The sequence below is a fragment of the Heterocephalus glaber genome, unplaced genomic scaffold (genome assembly GCF_053883595.1).
Source record: "Heterocephalus glaber isolate CG9 unplaced genomic scaffold, H.glaber_assembly_v1.0 deba00001805, whole genome shotgun sequence".
NCBI classification, from domain to species: domain Eukaryota; kingdom Metazoa; phylum Chordata; class Mammalia; order Rodentia; family Bathyergidae; genus Heterocephalus; species Heterocephalus glaber.
The window spans coordinates 3,350,887-3,375,372 of NW_028258480.1; the positions used below are offsets into that span (position 1 = coordinate 3,350,887).

The 24,486-nt window shown below is 49.0% G+C and overlaps 3 protein-coding genes and 3 non-coding genes across 6 annotated transcripts; 3 read left to right on the forward strand and 3 right to left on the reverse strand.

Moving 5' to 3' along the window:
• The first annotated feature begins 1,926 nt into the window (after positions 1–1,926).
• Positions 1,927–2,880, forward strand: LOC147820766 (olfactory receptor 4D11). Its single transcript, XM_087203588.1, has one exon. The coding sequence runs from the start codon at positions 1,945–1,947 to the stop codon at positions 2,878–2,880; it is 936 nt and encodes a 311-aa protein (XP_087059714.1). The 5' UTR covers positions 1,927–1,944.
• Positions 2,881–6,100: 3,220 nt separating this feature from the next.
• LOC147820767 (uncharacterized) lies at positions 6,101–23,635 on the reverse strand. The gene is made up of 4 exons (XM_087203637.1): positions 23,439–23,635; positions 23,089–23,326; positions 11,751–22,801; positions 6,101–7,859 (listed from the first exon to the last, which is right to left on the reverse strand). Exons 1-3 carry the CDS (start codon positions 23,633–23,635, stop codon positions 21,689–21,691), a joined length of 1,548 nt encoding a protein of 515 aa, XP_087059763.1. The 3' UTR covers positions 6,101–7,859; positions 11,751–21,688.
• LOC147820768 (olfactory receptor 4D9) lies at positions 9,166–10,119 on the forward strand. The gene has a single exon (XM_087203636.1). The coding sequence runs from the start codon at positions 9,169–9,171 to the stop codon at positions 10,117–10,119; it is 951 nt and encodes a 316-aa protein (XP_087059762.1). The 5' UTR covers positions 9,166–9,168.
• On the reverse strand, positions 22,744–22,816 carry Trnav-uac (transfer RNA valine (anticodon UAC)). The gene has a single exon. It is a non-coding gene; the product is annotated as a tRNA-Val (tRNA).
• On the reverse strand, positions 23,017–23,089 carry Trnav-uac (transfer RNA valine (anticodon UAC)). The gene has a single exon. It is a non-coding gene; the product is annotated as a tRNA-Val (tRNA).
• Trnar-ucu (transfer RNA arginine (anticodon UCU)) lies at positions 23,293–23,378 on the forward strand. The gene is given in 2 exon segments: positions 23,293–23,329; positions 23,343–23,378. It is a non-coding gene; the product is annotated as a tRNA-Arg (tRNA).
• Positions 23,636–24,486: the final 851 nt, after the last annotated feature.

The following is a 24,486-nucleotide window of genomic DNA, read 5'->3' on the forward strand; positions in this document are numbered from 1 at the left end:
CCAACACAAAATGGCATAAAGGAGCGACCTGAGGCATTTGTGGGAAGATGGATACACCTTGAGGCCATGATGTTAAATGGAATAAATCGGACACACAAGCTTCAGTGTACCACGGTTTCTCTCAGGTGAGAAAACTCAAAACATAAATAAGGTGCAAAACAAAAGACAGCTAGTAGGAAACAGGGAGAAAGAACTTTTGCAAATGGGAAGGAGACCAAGAGGCAAGAAAAGAGGAAGAGGATGCAAATGCACCGACTCCCCGTGGGGAATGTACTGATAAAAATTAAATTTTAAAAGTAAATTCAACCAATGAAAAAAGGAATTGTATGCGGAAGTGGTTTTTTCTGTTTTTAATTTCCACAAATGCTCCAGCTTCCTATATCTTGGCCCATTCTGGGTATGTCAGGCTTTTCACATTAATCATTCTAATAAGTGTAAAATGCTTCATAAATTCACACTGTGCTGTGACTTACATTACTGTAAATTTAATTGAAATTTTCCCACTAATAAGAAATAGTGAACATCTTCCCGTGTGCTTATTTTGTACGCCTGTATCTTCTTATTGAAGTGTCTCTTAGATCATTTGTCCTTTTTAAATTAGGTTGTTTTCTTATTAATGAGTTTTAAGAGTTAGAGACATTCCACTCCTAGCTATTTACACAGAGAAATGAAAACGTGTGTCCACACAAAGACCTGTACTTGATTGCTCTTAGCAGCTTTTTATGCAGTGGTTAAAAACTAAAAATAAGCCTAGTGTTCACCATGAAGTGAATGGATAAACAAACCAAATAATAACAAAGCAGCAGTTACACACAAAACTATAAAGGTATTTCAGCTATGAAAGAGGTCAGACAGCAACAGGGTACATACAGCAAGATTTCATCTATAGAAAATCTAGAAAATATAAATTATATTAGCAGAGATCAGATCAGTAGTTGTCTGAGAAAGGAGACATAAGGGGACACATTATAAAGGGTCACAAGGTCACTTTTGGGAGGATAAATATGTTCACTATCTTAACTATACTGATGGTGTCACGAGTGTGCATCTATGTTGAAACATCAAAGTGTACACTCCAAATATGTTAAGTCCGTCATATGTCAATGCTGGCTCAATTTTTAAATACTAATTTTCAAGAAGGAAATTAAAACAATGAACTGAAGAGAAGCTCAAAGTGTTGCTTTGGTTTCCATAGCTACCCTCCACCCAGGGGTTTGGAACATAAAGCAGTCCAAAGTAAAACCAGAAATAATGAAGAATAGAGAAATAGAAAAGAATTTTATGGCTCTTAATTTTATTTTTTCTTTCTCTTTTTTTTTTTTTTTTTTTTTTTTTCCTGTACTGAGGATTGAACCTTGGGCCATACCCATCTAAAATTTTCTAATTTTTTTATTGAATTAAATTTCTAATTTAAAAAGGGGCCATGGGAATACTTCTGTAGAATTCAATCCAGAAGGACCACCCTCCATATAGAAGCTCTCAGAACCATGTAAATGGAGCTTGGAGTCTGAGGGGCAGGGGACTCACTCCTGGGGACATAAAGTGCTGTGGTCACACTAAATAGGCACTGTTTGATCCACACAAAAACCCAGCTCCATTGTTATAACTCTCATGCCACAAACAGTCCCTGACTGAGTATTTAACATCCACCTCTGTTTATCATGGACTCTTAGAACTTATATGCTTAGAACCTGACGTGTATACATTTCCAAAACCATTGTATTTTACAGAAGAGAAAATAATTAAATGCATGCTTGTGTAATGCAATGGTATATTGGACACACGAGCAGTAACCTCAGAGGAGTAATCTACATGGTAAGGAGACGTCATGAATGCTCAGGCCAGGGCTGGACTCTACGAGCTGAATCTATGAGAGGAGCGTGGCTACTTCCTGAAATAACTCAACGTTTCCCAAGACATACAAGAAGGAGGAAACATGATTCAATGGAGTTGGGAAATTACACCAGAGTGAAAGAGTTTATATTTCTGGGACTTACTCAGTCACAAGACCTGAGCTTGGTCTTATTTCTGATTTTGTGTTTTGTGTACATGGCCACCCTGCTGGGGAACCTCCTCATCATGGTCACCGTGACCTGCGACTCCCGTCTCCACACCCCCATGTACTTCCTGCTCCGCAACCTCTCCGTTCTTGACATCTGCTTCTCCTCCATCACGGCTCCCAAGGTGCTGGTGGACCTTCTGTCAAAGAAAAAGACCATTTCCTATGCAGGCTGCATGACCCAGATGTTCTTCTTCCATCTTCTTGGTGGGGCGGACATCTTTTCTCTCTCCGTCATGGCCTTGGATCGGTACGTGGCCATCTCCAGGCCCCTGCACTACGTGACCATCATGAGCAGGGGGCGCTGCTCAGCCCTCATCACGGCCTCCTGGCTGGGGGGCTTTGTCCACTCCATCGTGCAGATTTCCCTCTTGCTCCCTCTCCCCTTCTGTGGCCCCAACGTCCTTGACACTTTCTACTGTGATGTTCCGCAGGTCCTCAAACTCGCCTGCACGGACACCTTCATGCTCGAGCTCCTGATGATTTCCAACAATGGCCTGGTCACTACTGGGTGGTTTATCTTCCTGCTTCTGTCCTACACGGTCATCCTGATGATGCTGAGGTCTCACACGGGCGAGGGCAGGAGGAGAGCCATCTCCACCTGCACCTCCCACATCACGGTGGTCACCCTGCACTTTGTGCCCTGCATCTACGTCTACGCCCGGCCGTTCACCGCCCTCCCCATGGATAAGCCCATGCATGTCACCTTCACGGTCATCTCCCCGCTGCTGAACCCCGTGATCTACACCCTGCGGAACCACGAGATGCAGGCAGCCATGAGGAGACTGCGGAGAAGACTCGTGCCTTCTGAAAGGGAATAGAGAAAGAAGCCCCATTTCTTCATCCAAGGACTCATTCTGTTATGTTCTCCATTCAAATGCATTGTCAATTACCCAACCACACTTTCTGAGGACCCATTCATTTTGCTGTTTAAATCAATAAGTGCCTGATCAGCCAGGTTTCTGTTCACCACTAAGTAACTAGCTTTACAGTGTTGGGCTTATTGGTCCATTTTCACTCAAAGACCAAAGTAATAATATGTCAACCGGGACAATTATATTATTAATAGTTCCACTCTTTTTTCAGGAGATAAGGAAACAAAAACCCAGAGAGCAAAGATAATTTGTTCAAGGCCTTAACCCAGTTCATTACAGAGACACCTTCAATATACACCCCATTGTTTTCTACCCATGAATGTAATTTCTTTCCCTGTTGGGTCTGTCTACACCAGACTAACCCTGTTCTAGAAGGACTACATCATCCTCGCCTGTGACGTGCACACATCTGGGTGTGAACAGCGTATCGCAGCTTAGGGATTCACCTCTGCTTAGCCAAACTCCACGTAGACTCCTGAGCTGCTGAGAGCGTCCTCAGTACATAGGATTCTCAGCAGGAACAAGGAGGCTTGGCAAGCTCTCTCATCATGGCCGCAAGGCATTTGTTTTACCACAGAATGAGAGGTGCAGGACCACTTTCTCAGGATGAGTTTAGGCAAAGTGAAGAGCACAGGGCCCCATACACAGGGCCGGCTGCTCCTCCTGCCCATGCACCCATTTGCCAGGGGAAGCCTTCCTAGGTCCAGCTCAGACACACGCGTGAACGTAGACAGCCTTTCACGGACTGAAAAATTTGCCTCTGCCCCGCCGTTGACAGTGGCGGGAGAAAGTGGAGGAAAGGTGTTACAGCAGATAAAATTCTACCCTGTTTTTGTTGTCGCTGTCGTTGGTACCAAGAATAAACTCAGGGCCTTGTGCTTCCAGGCAGGCGCAGAGCCGCTGAGCGACATCCCCAGCCCCTCCACCCTATCTTTGAAACCACTGGTATTTGTGAAATGCCTGTCCAGGCTAGTGCTCCTGGCCGAGAGAGCAGTAACAGCTGGCGGCTGAAAGTACTAACTTCAGAGTTCTCATCTCACCAAAAGTCACTGTTCCCCTGTACTGAGGAATTCATAATATCCATCCCGTGGGGTTGTAAGATTAAAATGCAATAGGGGCCTGGGATCTAGCTCAGTGGTTCCGCCACCGGCCTCGCAAGCACAAGGTCCCAAGTTCGATCAAGAAAAAAAAAAGATTAAAATGCAATAGTATATATAAAACATAAGCTATGTGGCAGATATTAAACGCTCACTGGAAGGCAAATGTCACTCTGAATATCACTTTTATTTCTCTTCCTAACACACTTCCTGTCCTCCATCGGCCTGTTACACTCTTGTTCTTTATGATCCATGCTACTTATTTTTCTTCTAAAAAGTGAAGTAGGGCGGGGGATGTAGCTCAGTGGTGCCTCAGAGGCGGGGGAGGGGAGCCCTTGGCGACGTTTTAATGACTCCCGGAGAGCAGAGAGCAGCACAGGGCGGCCACTCTGCACGCGTCCCCAGCAGGCATCTCTGCACCAACCCTGTGTTGGGCTGTGCCTGGGGGACCAGCACAGGTGCCCAAGCCTGCAAGGAGGACGGAAGAGCCCCAACGGCGTGAGCCCTGAGGTCAGTCACCTGAAGGTGACAGTCACCAGCTGAGGCAGGCTTCGTCCGCGGGCCCTGCTGAGCCGCAGGGGCACTGTGAGAGGGTCGGTCCAGCTCGGAGTTAGTGTTTGTGTGTGAGAAGCTGGGTTTGCAAGGATTTTCCAGAAACGCTGCAAGGTGTGGAGTGTTCCTGTCCTGTCGAAGACCGCAGTCTTTGTGGGGCCCAGGGCAAGTGCTCAATTCTCACTACTGGGGGAAGAGGGAAAGGGTGGCTGGGTTCCAGCAGTGGGGCTGTGTTTGGCTTGATAGGATATCGGGGTTCAGCGTGCTTTGAAGGTGGGACAGGTGCTGGCTTCCATGCGTGCGTGCACCGCACTTTCCGGCCAGCCGGCGATGGAGGAAGGGGCTGGGCGGGAGGGAGGCGCTTTCCTGCCGGCCTGCACCTCCCTGTGCCTCTGGGTAGGGACGATGCCACTCAGCTGAGCTTGTGTAAAAGTCTTCGGGATTCAACCATCAGGGCCTCCCACGTATGAAAACAGAGAACAGGCAGCAAGTGGGCAGCCTAGAAAGCCAGCTCAGGGCGGACAGCGAGGCCGCCGGTCTGCGGGATCTGTCCAAGGCCTGGGAAGCCGCTGTGCTAAGCGCGGGCTCCGGGGGGGGGGTTTCAAAGCGAAGCTTCAAGGTCCCTGCTCTGACGTTGCCGAGACGTGCGAATGTGCTTCCTCGCCGCTCCCCGCCCCTCATGCGCTTCTATTTCAGTGTAATGTGCACGACCCTATACTTTCTAAGCATCGTCGCGCTCTGTCACGCGGCACTGTTCGGGGGTCCCTCCAGACCCACCCTGACCACGGGAGGCGATGTCGTTCGGACCTCACTCCTGCTCCTTGGCCCGGGTCATTGTGAAGCTGCCAGCGCCACCTGCAAAGTCTGGTTTGTCAAACTCCGCTTTCTTGTGCACCGGCAGGCACACGAGTGATCGCCTGCCGGCTAAGCGCTGCCAGCCCCGCCTCTCGCTGCCGATTGCGGCTTCTAACGCCAGCGTCTCACCCCACGTACTGGGGCGCGATTGGCCGCAGATTTTCCTGAGCCACGTTTTCTTTTTAGCACTTTCTGGGAAGGCTGAGCAACCCGAGCAGGAGGTCAGGTGTGGGAGTTAAGAGCACTCATCTCTGAAATAAACCAAACTTTAACTTGAGACAAGGTTCTGCCAGACGTGAGACCCCGCTCAAGGGACTGAATCATTTTCTCTGTTTCCTCACTTATGAAATGAGGAAAACAGCCGGGCGTGGTGGTGCATGCCTGTAATCCCAGCACTGGGGAGGCTGAGGCAGGAGGATCACCACGAGTTTTGAGGCCACCCTGGGCTACATAGTGAGTTCAAGCCCAGCCTGGGCTATATAGTGAAATCCTGTCTCAGAAAACCAAAAAATAAAATCAGAATAAAAATATCTGTTTTCCATGGATATTATAGGTTTCAGAAGAGAGAAAATGAAACAGTACAGCATGTAAGAATCACTCCACAAACAAAAAGAAAGCCAAACAAAAAAAAAGGAAAGGAAAGGAAAGGAAAGGAAAAGGAAGGAAGGAAGGAAAGAAGGAAAGAGAGAGAGAGAGGCAGAATTCCTTTTCTCTGCTCACATTTCTGTAATGCTGAGAACTTCAAAATAGCCTTCGTTTCCTGGGGCCTAATATCCCAGTGACAGGATTTCTCATGGAGGATTACAATTTATTTTCTTTCTGTAAATGTGTGTAATAGAAGTAGCTACATTTACAACCACATAGAAAAATAAGATCATTTCATGTATGTTTATAAGAAGCTATGTGAGTACAAAGATTCTGAATTTTTAGACATATGAATTAGCTGAAGTCTTTGAGCAAAAAAGAAAAGCTTCCCCAGGGAGAAGGGTTGGGAAAAGGGACACAAACAGCAGCATCAGTAGCGACTGCAGCCACACTTGGTCAAGGCCCGGAGGACCTGGGGTCGAGGGAGACGCACACCTGGGCCAGGTGGGCTGGGCAGCCACGGGGAAAGTCAGGCTCCTGCATTGTCCTTAGTTTCCAGAGCAGACATCCAACCTTGCCTCCTCCTTAGGAGCACCCTGTGCACGAGGGAGCTCTTATTGTTACCATGTCGCGGGTGAACTGCAGTTGTGAGTGTTGGAAGTGACACGAGGCCACCTTCTGTGACCCGCACATCTGTCCCCATAGCCTGTGGTATCACGGAGTGATTCCCATGGCCAGCTGGGAAGTGGCAAAACCTCCACTGGAAAAGTCGTCCAAGCGATCCACACGCATCTGGCCACAACACACATGTAGGACACGTCATCGTTCAGCAGAGATGAAGGTGGATGGGGTGGGGTTTGCACACACTGCACACTCAGGAGGAGACCACCTCTTACACACACAGCCTTCACTTCCTACAGCCTCACCCTCTCTTTTTTTGGTACTGGGGATCGAATTCGGGACCTTGCACTTGGGAAGCAGGCGGTGGCACCACTGAGCTAAATCCCTGGCCCCAGCTTCACCCTCTCTTCTGCCACTTCCACCACCTGGGACCCTCTTAGTGCCTTAACTGTACACTTCTCAAGGAAAGGACCTATAACAGAATCCCCTTTCCCTTGAAAAGACGATTTCAGTGTCATGGAAATGGAGGAAGGAAATAAAGAAGAAACAAAATGCAGAAAGAAAGAAGAGAGAAGCCAAGTAGCATAGAGGTGCAGGCTTGAAAAGCCAGTGCTCTGGGAGGCTGAGACAAGGAGGGGTGAAAATTTGAGCCCAGCTTGGGTGATCTAGTGGCTTAGCAAGACCCTGTTTCAAAATAAAAAATTTGAGAGGGCTGAAGAAGTAGCTCAGTGTGAAGGCTTTGGGTTCTATCCCCAGTGCCTGGGTACCGGGAGGAGGAGAGGGAAGGGAGGGAGGGAGAAGGCGAAGCAGAGAGAAGGAGGGGAAAAGGACGCTGGCCCAGGAAGCTGTTGGGCTTGTCACAGTGCTTTCCTGAGCAGAGATTTGAAAACCAGACTCGTTGTTCTAACATCCAAAAGAAAGATCCTAGGCTGAGGCTGCTGTCGTTGATTAAAATACATCTCCACATCCCGGATTAACCAGGCTCCTCTGTGCTTCCTCCACTGCCCACTGTTCTAGGAACTTCAGGAACCTGGAGACCTGAAGTCTCCTCAGATGTCTGCTTAGCACAGACTCGAGACGGAGGTGTAGACCCTAACAAGGGGAGGCGAGGTGGTCGTGTACCTGAGTCAGGGCGAGGGAGGGGTTCTCCTGAGTGTCTCCGTGAGTTAAACGCAGGGTACTGCTTGGCGAAGTGCTGTCTTTAAGGACTTTCCCCTGAGATGAGAAGAGCAAAATGAAAAAACTAGAGAGATTAAAACCAGAGTCAGGAAAAGAACCACAGGTGGACAGCAGGGTTGCCTGCATGACACGACAGTTAGCAAAGACCTCAGGCTCGGGAGTGAGGGGGAAATCAAAAGTCAAGACTGGAACTGCTTAACTGTAACAGCCACTATTGTGAAAGGGGGTGGTCCTTTAAATTTTGCTTTATATGATATTCATCTTTACACGTGAGATTAAATACTATAAAGGAATTACCACATTTGTGCTTTTGAACTTTTTCCTAAAGTTGCTTAAAGAAAAACACACATAAGCACACTGCTGAAGGAATTTTTATGCAACCTGAACACCCTTTGGGAACAAGCACTGGGCCCGGGAGCAGAATCTCGGCGGCAACTACAGAAATAAAATAAGTGTGCCCCTTGGTGGTCCAAGAGGTATTTAGAACATCGCTGTGTTTGACACTCATTTATCAATAATGGGTTGTTCTGCTGGTTCATATTCTTTTCCTCTCGTGTTATATAGTGCAAGTCCTTCTTATTGCTGTACAGTATGGTATGGATTTAACACGATTTGTTTTTCTTTTCTACTGCTATGGGGTTTTGTGCCTTTTTGTAGTTTGAGGAAATTGTAGACAGTCTGGCTGTGATTACTCTAGGACATGCCCTGGGAGTGGAAATATACATTCTTAGGAGAGATACAGCTGTACAGATAGATCCTTAGGAAATATATATCCACATAGATATATAATACACTCACATATAAAACATTTTAGCAGCTATAATCAAACAGCAAAGTGGTTGTATGGGTTTTACACACCTGCCAGCAGTGTGTGGACATCCTAATTGCTCCTGTCTTTGCCATCACCTAATGCTTTTGTCTTTTCTGATTCAGCCTTTCTGGTTCTTACACAGTGGCACAATGGCTCCCTGCTGTTGTTTTAATTGGCATCTCTACGATGAAGTTAAACTGACACCTTCTTTTGTGAAGTATTGCTTTCTATCTTTTGCAGGTTTGGGTGGAGTTGTCTGGGTTTTCTTGGTTTATAGAAGCTCTTTATATATTCTGAATCTGAACCTTATTCGGTGCTGGGCTTTGTGGTGAAAGTGTGACTGAACAGGCTCACAGGGCCATCACCTCCCTAACGGAGCATCTCAGCTGCAGGCACAGCATGTTCCTTTTGAACTTCCCCCTAAAACCTAAGGGAAAAACTAAGGACATAAATACCACTGGACTCTGGAGCATGTCATTTAGTCACTGTGCTGTTATTTCTCCCAGAGATCCTCGAGAAAGGAACTGTCACTCAATGGATCCAGGAAATCTCACCAGAGTGAAAGAAATTATCTTTCTGGGAATTACTCAGTCCCGAGAGCTCAGCTGGGTCTTATTTGTGTTCTTGGTTTTGGTGTACATGGCCACCCTGCTGGGGAACCTCCTCATCATGGTCACCGTGACCTGCGACTCCCGTCTCCACACCCCCATGTACTTCCTGCTCCGCAACCTCTCCGTTCTTGACATCTGCTTCTCCTCCATCACGGCTCCCAAGGTGCTGGTGGACCTTCTGTCAGAGAGAAAGGCCATCTCCTTCCACGGCTGTGTCGCCCAGATGTTCTTCTTCCACCTGCTGGGGGGAGCAGATGTGTTTTCTCTCTCCATCATGGCCTTGGATCGGTACGTGGCCATCTCTAGGCCCCTGCACTACGTGACCATCATGAGCAGGGGGCGCTGCTCAGCCCTCATCGCGGCCTCCTGGCTGGGGGGCTTTGTCCACTCCATCGTGCAGATTTCCCTCTTGCTCCCTCTCCCCTTCTGTGGCCCCAACGTCCTTGACACTTTCTACTGTGATGTTCCGCAGGTCCTCAAACTCGCCTGCACGGACACCTTCATGCTCGAGCTCCTGATGATTTCCAACAATGGCTTAGTCAGTTGGCTGATATTCTTCTTTCTCCTCATATCCTACACGGTCATCCTGATGATGCTGAGGTCTCACACGGGCGAGGGCAGGAGGAGAGCCATCTCCACCTGCACCTCCCACATCACGGTGGTCACCCTGCACTTTGTGCCCTGCATCTACGTCTACGCCCGGCCCTTCACCGCCCTCCCCATGGATAAGCCCATCCATGTCACCTTCACGGTCATCTCCCCGCTGCTGAACCCCGTGATCTACACCCTGCGGAACCACGAGATGCAGGCAGCCATGCGGAAGCTAAAGAAACAGCTAAGTCCTTCAGAAAAGATCTCAACTGGATGGGAATGAGATAGCCTCAAAATTTAAAGACAGATATTAAATGTACTTCCTTGATGGGCCGGGGATTTAGCTCAGTGGTTCTGCTGCCTGCCTCGAAAGCTCAAGGTCCCGAGTTCAATCCCTGGTACCAAAAAAAAAAATAATAATTAATTGGACTGGGGATTTAGCTCAGTGGTTCTGCTGCCTGCCTCACAAGTGCAAGGTCTTGAGTTCACTCCCCAGTACAAAGAAAAAAAATGTACTTTCTCGAAATTGAAAGAAATCACCTACCTGCCGAAGGCAAAACAAAGGGGTCTCAGTGGCTCCCATGGAGTCCTAGAAAAGCTTGGCCCTGCAACTCGTACTGGGGTCCATCTGCTCTTCGGCAAAACCCACTCATATTCTCCACTACTCTCATCCAATTATTCGTCCCACAAATATTGACAAAGCACACACTTGGTACCTGACAATGCTGGGGTTCAGACTGCTACCGAGAGATGAAAAGCACCGCCCTGGGGCGTACCCCAAATGCATGAGGAAAGACACAAAGTGCTGGGGAAACAATGTGTGCTCTTTGAGAGCTTCCAACGCTGTCTGACCGTGAGTAGGTCCTGTGACAGGGACAAGGGCAGAAAAGGGCAACCAAGTACAGAGGACAGCAGGTGCACAGCGGAGCCACACACGTTCGTGTGAACTTAACGTGCCCACTAAGTGTGTGTTCGTGGGATGCACGCTCGTGGCTGGCACTTAAACATTGCGGGGGAAAGATTTCCATTACCAGGCCAGCTGAGCTCAACTTTCCCAGGGCATCTGTGGCGGATTAACTGACGGTCACCTCATAACGCCCAGCTGAACTGAATCAGCATGGACTGGGTGTGGAGGAGCCACCTGAGGATTGTTGTCAACAGCCATAGAAAGAGACCTGGAGGGGAAGATCATTTGCTGTTGATTTTCTAGAAGCTTGGTGTGGATGGTTTTCCTGATGCGAACTTGGCTGTTCTCCTCAGAGGAGGAGCTCGGGGCCTCGCTGTTGCTGGGAATGGCTGCTGTTTTTATCAGGGGACCTCTGATCTGCACCATGAGCCTCACTTCCTGGCTCCAGTGCAGATCCCTCAGCCTGGTGGCACAAATCCTTCACCCCCCTAGCGCAGGTTTTCTGGCTTCCACCGCTGGCCTTTGGGCCTCCAGGAGCAGATCCTCCATATGGACAAGCATGAGACACTGCCGTGGGCTCTAGGCCTCTGGTTGGACTCGTGGAGGACACTGCCTTGGACTCTAGGCCTTCCGCTGGACTTGTGTGGGACACTGCTGTGGGATCCAGACGCTTGGCTGGATTCTTTGGGCCTTTAGTGTGCGGTTAATCCCTTGCACTCCTTTGCATTTGACTTTTTGGGTGACTCTCGTAAGACAATCTTGTAAACTATGTGTCCTGCAGTAAACGTTTTCCCTTGCCAAAGCCCTGACTGTAGCACTCCTTTGTCCTTTCCAGTCTGTTTAGGGAAAGCATGTCTAATCAGAGAATCTGAAGCTTGGTAGTCTCTACTACGCGGACTGAGAATGGTACTGAGAAGGGCTGCCTGATACTGTGCAGGGATCTACTGACACTACTGAACTATGTTTCCCATTATGGTAAATCTCAAGCCAAAACAGCTGGTACACACCTGCTGATCACAGGGTGCCGGCCTCTGCAGTAGAAACGTCAAATACGGGCGGCGGACACAACGGAAGTTCATTTCCCGCTCGTGCCTCAAGGCGGCGCTGTTCGGTCCTTCAGAGTTGCAGGCTTCTGTCCGGGCGTCCGTTTCTCTCCAGATCCCCGGAATCCTCTCCGTTCACCAGGCAGATAGAAAAGGGAGGGAAGATTAAGCCTTAAAGAGCGACAGGGCGTCCGCATGGCCAGTCCTGGGAATAGAGTGGACTGCTGTGGGGCCCGCCCCATTGGCTGGCTGTTGGTCGCACAGCCTTGCCTGACTGCAAGGAAGCCAGGAGCGCGTGAGCAAGCTATGCTCCCAGAGAGAGAAGGGGAAGTGGCTAGCTCTGGGGCTCTCTGCCACACGACCGACTCACCCCTACCCAATCTCCTTTGGAAAGGCGACAAGGAGCAAGACTTTACTTCTAGAAGGATTTTCTCAGTATTGGAAATCAAACCCAGAGACTCACACATGCCAGACAAGTACTCCACCGCTGAGTTACAACTCCAGCCTGTGTAGTTTGTTTGCTTCTTTGTTTGTTTTTTGGAGATAGAGCCTCACACTGAATTGCCCAGGCTGGAAGTCGTTCTGCCTGCACCTCCCACGTAGCTGAGACTACAGGCCTGCCCCACCATGCCCGGTTTAGGAGTTTGTTAATGCACAGATTTGTGTGCTGGAAGGAGTACTGAACCCCTGGAAACCACAGAGACCCAAACTGAAATGACTGTGATAGGGAGAAAACTAATTTAAAGGAAGGGGAGGGGGTGGAAGGAAACCGGGGTTAGGATGACCACGGACTGGAGCTGGGGAGTAGAGTCTTCACAGAAGCCTGGTCCGGAGCGGGGGCAGCCCTGACAGAAGACAAGTGCAAGCGCTTCTCTGTCGATTGACCTTCCTGTGTTCCGCTCTATTTGCACCGTTCGACAATGTTCTGAACTATTTCCCAATGCTAGATGGACTTCTGTGGCACTAGAACTCAGGATGGCAGAGGCCTCAGCCAGATCCACCTGCCGCTCCTGAGTGACCGCGCACTGCTGGGCTCCGTTCCTCAGCCTCTGGGGTACTCTGCAGTGATGCCTTCTGCTCTGTCTCTCGACTCGGCCTCAACCAAGACCTTAGTGACCGTGCAGGACTCTAAGTGACCTAAGACCGGCATAGCATTTATGTTGCAAAGTGTAGGCCTTTTACTGTCTGCACATGTGAACGAAATAACTTCATCAAATATAGTGAGGAAAAGCAGCAATCAAACGCAGGAGAAATTTACTCTTCAGGTAGAGACATTTGCTTCAAGAACAACTAGACATTAAACAGAGTCTAGTTTTTTGGTACTGGGGACCGAACTCGGGACCTTGTGCTTGTGAGGCAGGCGGCAGAACCACTGAGCTAAAATCCCAGCCTGATTCAAGCTTAATTTAGGGGAACTAGAACAGGAGAAACGTCGACCCGGTGAAATGCTTCGTAACGTCTTCTCACCACTAGGTGGAGCCGTTCCTTTTCCTAGAGATCACGGAGGTTTCCCTGGAGCAGCCTGTACTTGGGGGGAGGCGTCCCACATACCAGTGGGCATAAGAATCCCCTAACAATTTAATGAAAATGCAAAGTCCCAGGCACTCTCTCCAGGAGATTTCAATAGTTTTCTAACAGATACCAGAATCTGTGTTCCGAGGAGCAGGCCCCTCCTCTGCCCCATGCCTTCTGGTGCCCTCCAGTTCTGACAGAGGTGGTCTGTGGGCAACACTTCGAAAAACCCTGCTCAGCCTCACCGTTTTTCAAACCAAAGATCCAAAAACACGACAAAATCTGATGTTTTAGTAGCCCTGGACCTGCAACTCTTCCATGGTTTTGTTTTTTAATGAAGTAACAGTCTGGAGTAGAAAAACCACAGAATTCAAGTGAATTTTTTTTCTGAAGAATTAAGAACCAACCTGTGAAATGGGACAGAATATTTGCAAATCAGAGACCTGGTTGCGAATCAATATCCAAAATATATAGGAAATTCAGTACAATAGCAAATATACACACACACAACAAATATAATTAAAAATGGGCCAAGGATCTGAACAGACATTTTTCACTTGATCTTAGCCAAAAGGCCGAGAAGCGATGAACAGACATCTTTCAAAAGAAGATGCACAAATAAATGTTCAACATCACTAGTGGTTAGATAAATACAAATTAAAACCATAATCTGATATCACCTCACACTTGCATCAAAAAGATGAAAGAGCCGGGGATTTAGCTCAATGGTTTCGCCTCCTGCTGCGCAAGTGCAAGGATTCAAGTTCGATCCCCAGCACCAAAAAAAAAAGATGAAAGATAACAAATATTGACCAAGATGTGGGCAAAAGGAAACCCTTGTGTAGTGTGGGTAGGAATATAAAGTGGTATGGGGGAGTCTCAAAGTTAGAAATAGAACTGCTATGTGGTCCAGAAATCCCACTCCTATGTTTATATCCAAAAGAAATATAAATCAGTATATCAAAGAGTTATCTGCAACCCCGTGTTCATCAGCATTAGTCACAACTGGCAACAAAATAAATTAGCCTGTGCCTATAACAGATGATTAAGGAAATGTGGTATATGTACAGAATGGAATATTATCCAGCCTTTAAAAAGAATGAAACTTGGGATGGGGATGGAGCTCATAGGGTAGACAGCTTGCCCAGCAAGTGTGAGGCACCATGTACCGAGAGAGAGAGAGAGAGAGAGAGAGAGAGAGAGAGAGAGAGAGAGAGAGAGAAAGGGAGAATAAAACCTGTCATTTGCAATATGAATGAACCTGGAGGACATTATGTTAAGTGCAATAAGCCAGGCCCAGAAAGACAAATATGTATTGATATAGGAGAAATACAACTCCCAACGTGCTAAGTGTCAGATTGTCAAGTTTGTGTCCCCCAAATATCAAAGAATGAATTCCAAGGGACAGCAGAGATTAAGAGTAGGAAAGGTTTATTGAGAGACAGCTGCTGAGAGACAAGAGGGGTCCCGAAAGTGGGCTGCCACTGAAGTCACTTTTCCAAGGATGTTTTATAGAGCAAAATCACCAGGTGGGTACAACGTGGAATGAGCTATAATCCACTGATAAGATCACACTAGTATAGTCACTGAGCTAATACTGAGCCAATAGGGAAGCGAGGAATGCAGCAAAGGTATATGACTTCTCACATAGAAAGAACAGAAACATTTTTGGGAGGGATGGGTCCAGATGTTTGGGTCACCCACCTGGATGTCTGATGCCTCTCTGGACTTACAGAACTGGATGTGCTAATTACAGTATAATCTCAAGTTTATCTGTGAGGGTGGCATGCAGGCCTGGCTATTGTGACTTTATCTTGAGGTCTGGTCTTCTTCAGATGCACCTCAGGCCACAATTGTGTTGTGTTTTCAGCTGCTGCACTGAGCTCCTCAAGAGCCCATCCTGTCTGACTGCCTATTAGTTTCCACCCAACTCAGCTCTCTGTAATATTCCCTCCTTCTGAAGAGGCATGCTCGAAGACCACTCTGGCTACTTCCAGCTGGAGGGGGTCATAGTCATGGTTGGCAGTCAGAGAAACTCCTCAGAGGGTCTATCAAGAGGCCCCTGATGGACATCAGGTATCTCATCTTGGGTAGGCATATAGCTTTAAGTCTGGAGGAGAGAACCCCAAAGAAACAGTTAAGTATGCATGAGCCAAATAATAAGATCAACCAGATTACTACTAATATGGCCAACAAATGTTTGCACTGGAAAGCCCCAGTGACAGTCTTCCACAAGAGGGTGATGAGAAGGTCCAGAGAGCTTCAGAATCTGGCATGGCATTAACCTGTCGTCTAATATCTTGAACAGCCATTGAGATATTGGCAGAAGGACAAGGAATGTACACACAACATTCAGCTTTTATAATCATACAGGTTTCCTCTTGTGCTGCTGTTAGGATATCTAAGTCCATCTGATTTTGGAGGACAGCTTGGCTCATTTAGAAGCTTCTTCATTTAGAAGAAAAATGCCAGAGAAAGTGTCATTTAAGGCCCACTGAGAATAGTTAAGGCCTCGATGTGTTGTGTGACATCTTCTAATATTGGGGAAGGGACAGAGATAGCAACCAAATGATCATACTAGTGAAACCACTTCTAGATCATCGATGTTGTAGATGAAGTAACTTTGCAGGTTTATCCATGTTTTTGACTGCCTTGTAACCACATAAATCCCAATGTGAGGGGCCAGGAATTTAGCTCAGTGGCACTGTACCTGCCTCACAAGCACAAGGTCCTGAGTTCAATCTCTGGTACCAAAACAAAACCCAAAAACAAAAACCAGTGTGTGTCTCCCTATCCACCTAGAGGCCATTGTGTTTCTTATTTTTTCATTATAGGCATTCCCCATGTAAGAACTGAGTTCCATGCCTTGTGGCCAGGTTGTTAAATTGATTGGCTGCTAAACGAGCAATTGTATATAGTGATATTATATGTTACAATATTCCAAACACAGGTCAAAGAGAACTCCAAGTTGATGACTTTGCTTTCAGTTGCATAACTCTTACACCCAGTACTGTAATGGATAACAGAACATAAAGCTACAGTACTATATTTATTATACAGTACCAGCAGCAAAAATTACAGTACTGAATAATTACAGTACTGTACCAAAAAAAGACATTGAGCCTCTATGAACAAGATGTACAGAAAACAGTACTAAAAAAATAGGCAGATCTTAAGTCCAATTGGCAGGTCATAAATCTGAAAAGCATGGCTCAGTCATAAGTATGAACAGTCATTAAACAGGTAGATCATTAATGAGGAATATCTGTATTTCCTTCTGTATGAATGTTTAAAAAGACTTATTTTCAAGCTCTACTATGTTTTATTCTGCATGACCTAGACTGTTATTAAGACTTTCAATGAATTTTTAAAATCTAACTTGTGAGCTTTTTATTTTTAAGATTTTATTTTAGTTCTTTTTCAGTATCTTTGTCTCTCTGCCCTCCCCTGCCTTGTTATATTCATAACAGCTCAAAGAAAAAATCAACAAAATTACGGGAACATGTCCATGTTTCTCAATAACTGAATGTAAATGGTCTCAATTACCCAATTAAAATAAAGACTGGCAGAACGTATTAAAAAACAAGATCCAGGGACTGGGGACTTAGCCCAGTGGTTCCACCGACTCCCTCGAAAGTGCAAGGTCCAGAGTTTGATCCCTGGTATCAAAAAAACAAACAAATAACCAAAAAAAAAACAAGATCCAAAAATCCACCACCTACAAGAAACTCACCTCACCTGTAAAGACACATAGACTGAAAGTGAGCGGAAAAATGATATTCCAAGCAAGTGGAATATGAAAGCAAGCAGAAGTAGCTACACTTACGTCTGACAAAAAAAGACTTTAAGAAAACAATTAAAAAGGGACAAAGAGGTCACTGTATAATGTCAGACCTGAAATCTTGAAAATATTAGAGGAAAAACTTAAAATACTGGCACACACGGTGGTTTCTTGGGTAGAACTCCAAAAGCACAGAACACAGAAGGAAAAATTAACTAACAGGATAACATCAGACCAAAAAGCTTCTGTACAACAAAGGAGACAAATCAACAGAGTGAAGAGGCAGACTACAAAATGGGAGAAAATACAGTATATGCCTGTTATTCATCTGACAGAGGATTAATATCCCAAATATTCATAAAGAACTCAAAAAGCTTAAAAACTGAAAAGAAGTAGGGCCAGGGATTTAGCTCAGTGGTTCTGCCGCCTGCCTCACAAGCGTAGGGTCCCGAGTTCGATCTCTGGTACAAAAAAAACAAAAACAGTAAAAGAGTAATCCAAGAGTTTTAAATGGGCAAAAGATCTAAAGAAACGCTTCTCAAAAGAAATACAAATGGTCAACAAATATAAGACAAAATGCTTGATAATATTAGCCATCAGGGAAATGCAAGTCTAAGCTACCATGAGATTCCATCTCACCCCATTTAGAATGGCTATTATGAAAAGAAAAGTAAGAAGTAATAAATGCTGGTGAAGATGTGAAGAAAAAGTAACCTTTATACATTGTTGAGGAGAATGTAACTTAGTATAGACATTAGTGTAAGCAGTATGGAGGTTCTTCAACAACTGAAAATAGCACCACCATATGTTCCAGCTCTTCTATTCCTGAGTAGACCAAAGGAAATGGGGTCAGCATACAAAAGAGATAGTTATATATACAAATACCCCATATACACGTTTGTTGTAGCAACATTCGTATTAGCCACAATAAGAATCATCCTAGATCCAAAGTAGCAGGATACAAAATGAACACACAAAAATCGATAGCGTTCCTTCACACCACTAATGAATCTACTAAGAAAGAAATTAGGAGAGCAATAGCTTCTCACAATAGCTTCCAGAAAAATTAAATACTTAGAAATTAACCTAATAAAGGAAGTAAATGACCTCTAAAACAATAACCACAGTGCTCTGAAAAAGGAGATCGAATAGGACATCAGAAAATCGATAGCTGGGCATGGTGGTGCATGCCTGTCATCCCAGTGCTTGGGAGGCTGAGGACAGAGGATCGCCGTGAGTTCCAGGCCAGCCTGAACTACATAGTGAGACCCTCAAAAAAAGAATGAAGATGAAGGGGCCGGGGATTTAGCTCAGTGGTTTCGCCGCCTGCTGAGCAAGCGCAATGACTGTGATCATTATGAACTGTGAACGTGCACTAATAAAAGCAATGTCCCAGCACCCTCGCCCTCCGCTGTGTTCGGCTGCAAGCCCTCACCAGGCCGAGTCTGCTGCCACCCCCCTCCTGGTCCTCCCAGCCCCCAGAACTCTGAGAAACACGCGTCTGTGGTACTTCTGTCCTGGCGGCTCCAATGAACCCAACAGCTGTTCCCTGGGCCCCGCACGCAGTGTGAGCGCCAGCTCCTCCTCAGCCTGGCCAGCCCTGGGTGCTACGAGTTTTGCTCTTCTGTTCTTGTGCTCTAACTGTTCTCATGGGTGTGTAATGGTGCTGTACCGTGCTTTCAGTGTGTTTTCCTGGTGACTAATAACGCCGAGCGCTTTTCAGGCCCTTCTGTCATCTGCAGATCCTCCCTGGTGAAACGCCCATTCTCCGGTAGGGCCCATTTCCTAGTTGAGCGGTTGGTTTTATTATTATTGAATTACAAATGCTCGTTAAATAAATACTGAATACAAGCCTTTTATCAGATAAGCCTTTTACAAAATTTTTTCCCAATTTGTGACTTCCCTTTTCCTTGAATAGTGTCTCTTTGGAGAAGTTTTTAATTTTGATGAAGTCATATTATTAATTTTTCAGTTTATGGATCATATCTTTTGTGCCATATTTAAGAAATATTAAGAATCTTTAGGGGCCAGGGATTTAGCTCAGTGGTTCCGTCGCCCACCTCAAAAGCACAAGGTCCTGAGTTCGATCCCCAGTACCAAACAAAAAAGAATATTTAAGAAATTCTGCCTAACCAATACCAATGATCACACGGATGTTTTCCCTCTATCTTCATGTAGAAGACACACAGCTTCTGGTTTTACGTCTTGCTCTCTGATGAACCCTGCCTGTTCGAAGCCCCACAGGCGGGGACATCTGAGACTCCCCCCACCCCCACCCCGTTGGGCCCTTCCAATACCTTCAAAGATGAAGGCCACAAAACCTCTTCCTCTTCCTTTTTTTGATGGATAAAATTCAATTACAAACGAGAGTGAACTAAACTTACTTCACGGGAAGATCAAACATTTTAAACGCCACTGCTAAAAATCTCTTTCTCAGAAACACATTCAACTTATGCAGCACCCTTGGGGTGCTGCAGGCTGGGGACCAGGTGGGGCCCCCCGAGACTGTCCCGAGCCAGCTGCTACTCGGCTTTTCTGCCCTGCAGGCCTCACCTCCGCCCCGCAGCCTGCCGTGGGGCACTTTTAGCTGGAATTGGTGCATGAAGAACCCTCCGCATGAGGTCCGCTTCCGTGAGCTTCCTGCAGCAGGATCCTGCGGAGGTCGTAGTACTGATTACGCCCAAGCAGGCTGTGAAGAGCTAACCCCACAATCGGCTTGTATTTATACGAGTGGGTCCGGCCGAAGCCTGCGTGCCGAGGTCAGAGTAACCCGCACCCAAATTCCATTCCCACAACTAAAACCTTCTGACTAGAAGGGCAATGTTCCAATTACAACCATATATTTTGTCTATTCTGTTCCTAATTCGAGAGTGCTTTGTCTTGTCCTTTCTGAGCCTTGTTTACATTAATTTCCATAGAAACCACACATCGCTTTTACCCCAGTTGATTGCCAATAGAAGTCAGTTCTGGGACTGCCCAGGGCCTTTGTCAGTTGCCCCGGCGTTGCTCCTCCTGGGCCCCGCGCGCTCTCTCCTGGTTTTGTCTCTCAGTGCCTTCTTTTTCTCAGGCCTGCGCCCCACACTGGGCAGGTGGGCACTGGAGCCTGACTGCAGTGTCTCCGGCAGGACCCTGTTACAGCGGCATGGGGCCCGGATCTGAGCTCTTCCCCCAGGGCCTCTTGTACCCCCGGCAGCGCTTGTGGAAGGCGCCTGGGCGCAGGACCCCACATAGGCTGCTAGGTGGGGCAGAAGGGGCGCGTCCCCTGCTGCCTGCTCCTTCCTCTCTCTGCTTGCTGACCACCCTGAAGGGAGCAGCTGCCCTCCGCCCTTCCATCGAGCTTTCTGCGTTGAAGCCGGCCAGGGACGGACTGGAACTTCCGGTCTGTGTGTGAAGGCAAAATCGCATGCTGTTTTAGACGACTTACGCTATGGGTTGAATTGCATCCACCGCAATCCTCCGCTGAAATGCCAACTTCCGGCACCTCAGAAGGTGACCCTCTTTGTAGTCGTCACAGACAAAACCAAGTTAAGAGGTGGAGTTAGGGTCACGCTACAGCGACCCATGCACGCTCATGTGTACAGCAGCACAACCCATAACAGCCAAATCTTGGACGTGGCCTCCAGTCCACTACAGATGACCGGACAAAGGAGATATGGCATTTACACGCAACGGAGTACTGCTCTGCCATGAAGAAAGATGAATTTTAGTCCTTTGTCGGAAAATGGATGCACCTTGCGGCCATCGTGTAAGTGAAATAAATCAGATGTACTGTGAGACCAAAGCGACTCCATTCTGCTAAAATCCACCATTCCCCTAGCCTCTCAAATTAATGGTTAAAATGTGTTTGCTCTGGGACAGAAGATACAATCTGTAACAAACCAAAGTTCCTAAGTTAATTACTCAGCCATCTGTTTACCCAGGAAATGAACATCCTGGGCCCACTATCTGTAGGAACCGTCTGTCAATGTGCTGAGTGTCAGTGCTGGGTGGTCGTGACCATTAGTCACCGTGTCTGCTGACCATCAATACGTGACAGTTGCCCACTAACCTTTGTCCTTCTTTTCTTTTGTAAAACCTATACATAATCCCCCCTTACCCCTGATGAGTTCAGCCAATCAGAAATGTACACTTCATGCTCGCTAAATGTTAACCAATCACGTAACTGCTAAGTGGAAAATCTCCAAACCTTGCTGTAACCTCTATAAAAACCCCGCTAATTTGGAACTCGGGGCTCTCAATCTCGATCCGCTGTGTCGGTGACAGTTGAGAGTCCCTGCTTAAGCTTGAATAAACGACCCTCGTGCGCTTACATCGGAAACGGCCTCCTGGTGGTCTTTGGGACCTCACAATCTGGGCACAACAGTACAAGCTTAAATATCACGTGGCTTCACGTGTCAGGAACCCAAAGTATAAATAATTTGAAGAGCAAGATAAAAGACAATGGGCAACAGCAAGATAGGTGTTTTGCAAAGGGAATGGGGAAGAGGATCTAGAGATGGAGGGTGAGGGAGGGGAGGAAAGGGCATAAAAAGAATTGAGATGTAAAAAAAAAATTAAAAAGAATTGAGATGTGCTATGCACGTGTCTATTCCCACGATGGATGTAATCACTACATACCGCAAATACATACTAATAAAAAACTTTCAAAGAAAAGTAAACACAAAATAAAACAAAATTTATTTTGAGCACACACACAAAAAAATCCAATGTGGCCGTGGGGTGGCGCCCTTGCCAGTGGGGTGGGGATGGGGGCGCAGATCTGCACCCAAGGAGAAGGTCCGCTGAGGCTGAGGCAGGAGACACCCTGGAGAGGCCCAGCAGGCAGACCCAGGTGCTCAGCCCGGAGCGGTTCCCTAGCCAGAGCCGCAGACGCCCGACCCGGAGGCGGCAGAGCCCTAAGCACCTGGAAAGCTGTCACCAGACCGTCACCGGGGGAGACAGCACGGTCCTGCAACACGACCTCGGGTCCCGGGATACGACTCAGAGTGGGGCAGGATTTTTCCAAGCAAGGAACTGCAAGGCCCCTGCCCGCTCCCGAAACAGCGGTGAAGGGTGAGGGGGACCCTGAAAGGCTGCACGCCCGCGGGACGCAGAGCGGCCTCGTCCTGAGCGGGCCCGGAGCTCGAGGCCAGCACGCGCGGGCGCAGCCTGGCGCTCTGGGCCCCGCGCGGAAACCGAAGAGGAAAAGAAAAAGTTGTGCAAATGTCCTGCATGTGAATCTACACAGAAAGCCAGAGAGCACTGGACGAGGGAGCCCCCCGGGAGACCCGGCGCGCCCCGTACCCTCTGTGCGTGGGGTTGGCTTGCCCGTAACGTACTTCGAGCTGTCGGAAAGCGAGGCCGCGGACGTGACTTCCGGCTTCCAGGCCGGCCCGCGCGGAATCGGGGACGCGAGCGAGCACCGCGGGAAGGCTGGCCGCCGAACTGCGCAGGCGCAGGGGGCCCGGCTGCACCTCCGCGGAGCCGCCACGCGGGGGCAGCCGTGAGCCACGGGAGGCCCGAGCGCCCCGAGAACCGGGCCGGTACAGGCCGGCTGCGAGCGCCGAAGGCAGCGGAGAGGACGACTCGCGCGTCTCCAGCTGGACGTGGCGAACTCTGGCTCGCAAAAGCTAACTTTCGCCCTAAATGGGTGATTTTTCCCTAAAAGGGACAAAGCCCACGCCCTGGTTCCACTGGGGCTCGAACCCAGGACCTTCTGCGTGTAAAGCAGACGTGATAACCGCTACACTATGGAACCGCGCGCGGAAAGTGGACCGGAATCTGGTCATTTAACGGGCGCCCGGTGACGCCCTGCGCGGGTCGGACGCGGGGTGCAATCGCAGGCGGACGCCTCGGGCAGGGCACCCGGCTGCACCTCCATATCCCGGGACAAAACCCAGCACCCCTAGCTCGCAAAAGGAGCCCCGAGCACCCTCAAAATACCAGCGGGGCCGCCCGTGGTTCCACTGGGGCTCGAACCCAGGACCTTCTGCGTGTAAAGCAGACGTGATAACCGCTACACTATGGAACCGCGCGGTGGCCGGCCGCCTCCGGGCGTAATAACCCCGCGCGCAGCCCTCGGCCTGCGCCCGCCGGGACCGAGCCGCCCGTGCCCGGCTTCCCCCGCCGCTGCCGCTCATGCTCCTGCTCCTCGCCCGCCCGGCGCGGCTCCCGGGGCGAGAACGCGCGCCCGCCACGGAGCTGTAGGCGGCTCGGGGCAACCTCCAAGCATCTGGCTCTGTGGCGCAATGGATAGCGCATTGGACTTCTAGACAAACAAAGACATTCAAAGGTTGTGGGTTCGAGTCCCACCAGAGTCGCTTTTGTTTTGATGAAGTCGGATAAAGAAAATTAAAGTGACAGAAGCCTTTAATCCGCACTCGGCCGCGCCCTGGTTGGGGACAAAGGCGGTCGCTCCGGCGCGTCGGGCCCCCTCCCGAGGCTCCTCCATCGCTTTCCCGGGGCTCCGGTTTCTGGGTACTGAACCCAGAGATCCACGAGATGCGATCGAGGAGACGCGGGCTGAGCGTGGCTTTGCTCGTTCTGTTTCCATGCAACGCTCGCGATCCGAATCCATCCCGAGCTGTTCGGAAACTTCAGTCCGTGTTGCCCGAGTCGCCCGGAAGGAAAACGCCATCTGGCAGGGTGCCGGGGTGGCCGAATGGTTAGAGCGTCGGACTTAGGGCTCCGTGGTCTCTGGGGTGCGCGGGTTCGAACCCCACTTCTGGCGGCTCTGTGTTCGCCCTTCGGCGTTCCCTGTTGGGACTTTAGGTGCGCAGACGCCGGGATCTGGGTCTGAATCTGAACCCCAGACAGTTCCTTTTCGCCAGAGCAGAGAATGCGGGACGACTTGAGAATCCACGGCTGGGAAGGAGCGAAGGCAGCGTCCACCGAAAGCAGACCCGATCCTCTCCACCGATGTTGCTGCGCCGCCGCGCAAAGGCCCGAGGGGCGGGAGGAGGAGCCGGCCGGCCTGCGGGCGGACGCGCGGGAGGACTGAGGAGGGGCCGGCGCTGCGAGAGGCTTCGGGTGGCCCCGCGGGCGGCGCGGAGGAACCAAGGCGGCGCCGGGACCACCGGGCTCGGTCCTCAGGTACCTCCGGGGAGACGGGACGGCCCGAACGCGGCTGCAAGGCCGGGAGGGAGGGGGAGGACGCAGCGCGTTTGCTGTGATTTTCCAACATCTACCGCTTCCTCCAGAACCTTGCAGCACTGAGGACGTGGGTGCTTTGCACGTTTCTCCGCTGAACGCTCAGAAATCCCAGCCTGAGAAGCTCCGATCTGAGTGGAACCGGGGAATCCCAAAGCGCGGGATAACCTGACAGATAGCGTGTCCCGCCTGCCTCGGAGAAGGCGGGGCAAGCGCTTAAGAGACCCGGGGGCCGGGGGGTCGCGGTGGATCCGGCCCTCGCCTCGCAGGATCACAGCC

Bases quoted from the DNA above. Each gene is read 5' to 3' on its own strand.
- LOC147820768 (XM_087203636.1), top strand. From the start codon at position 9,169: ATGGATCCAGGAAATCTCACCAGAGTGAAAGAAATTATCTTTCTGGGA.
- LOC147820766 (XM_087203588.1), top strand. From the start codon at position 1,945: ATGGAGTTGGGAAATTACACCAGAGTGAAAGAGTTTATATTTCTGGGA.
- LOC147820767 (XM_087203637.1), bottom strand. From the start codon at position 23,635: ATGGATTCGGATCGCGAGCGTTGCATGGAAACAGAACGAGCAAAGCCA. The intron at 23,327-23,438 runs GTGCGGATTAAA...TTGTTTGTCTAG, and splicing joins CCCAACCAGGGCGCGGCCGA to AAGTCCAATGCGCTATCCAT. The intron at 22,802-23,088 runs GTTCCATAGTGT...TCCATAGTGTAG, and splicing joins AGGCGGCCGGCCACCGCGCG to CGGTTATCACGTCTGCTTTA.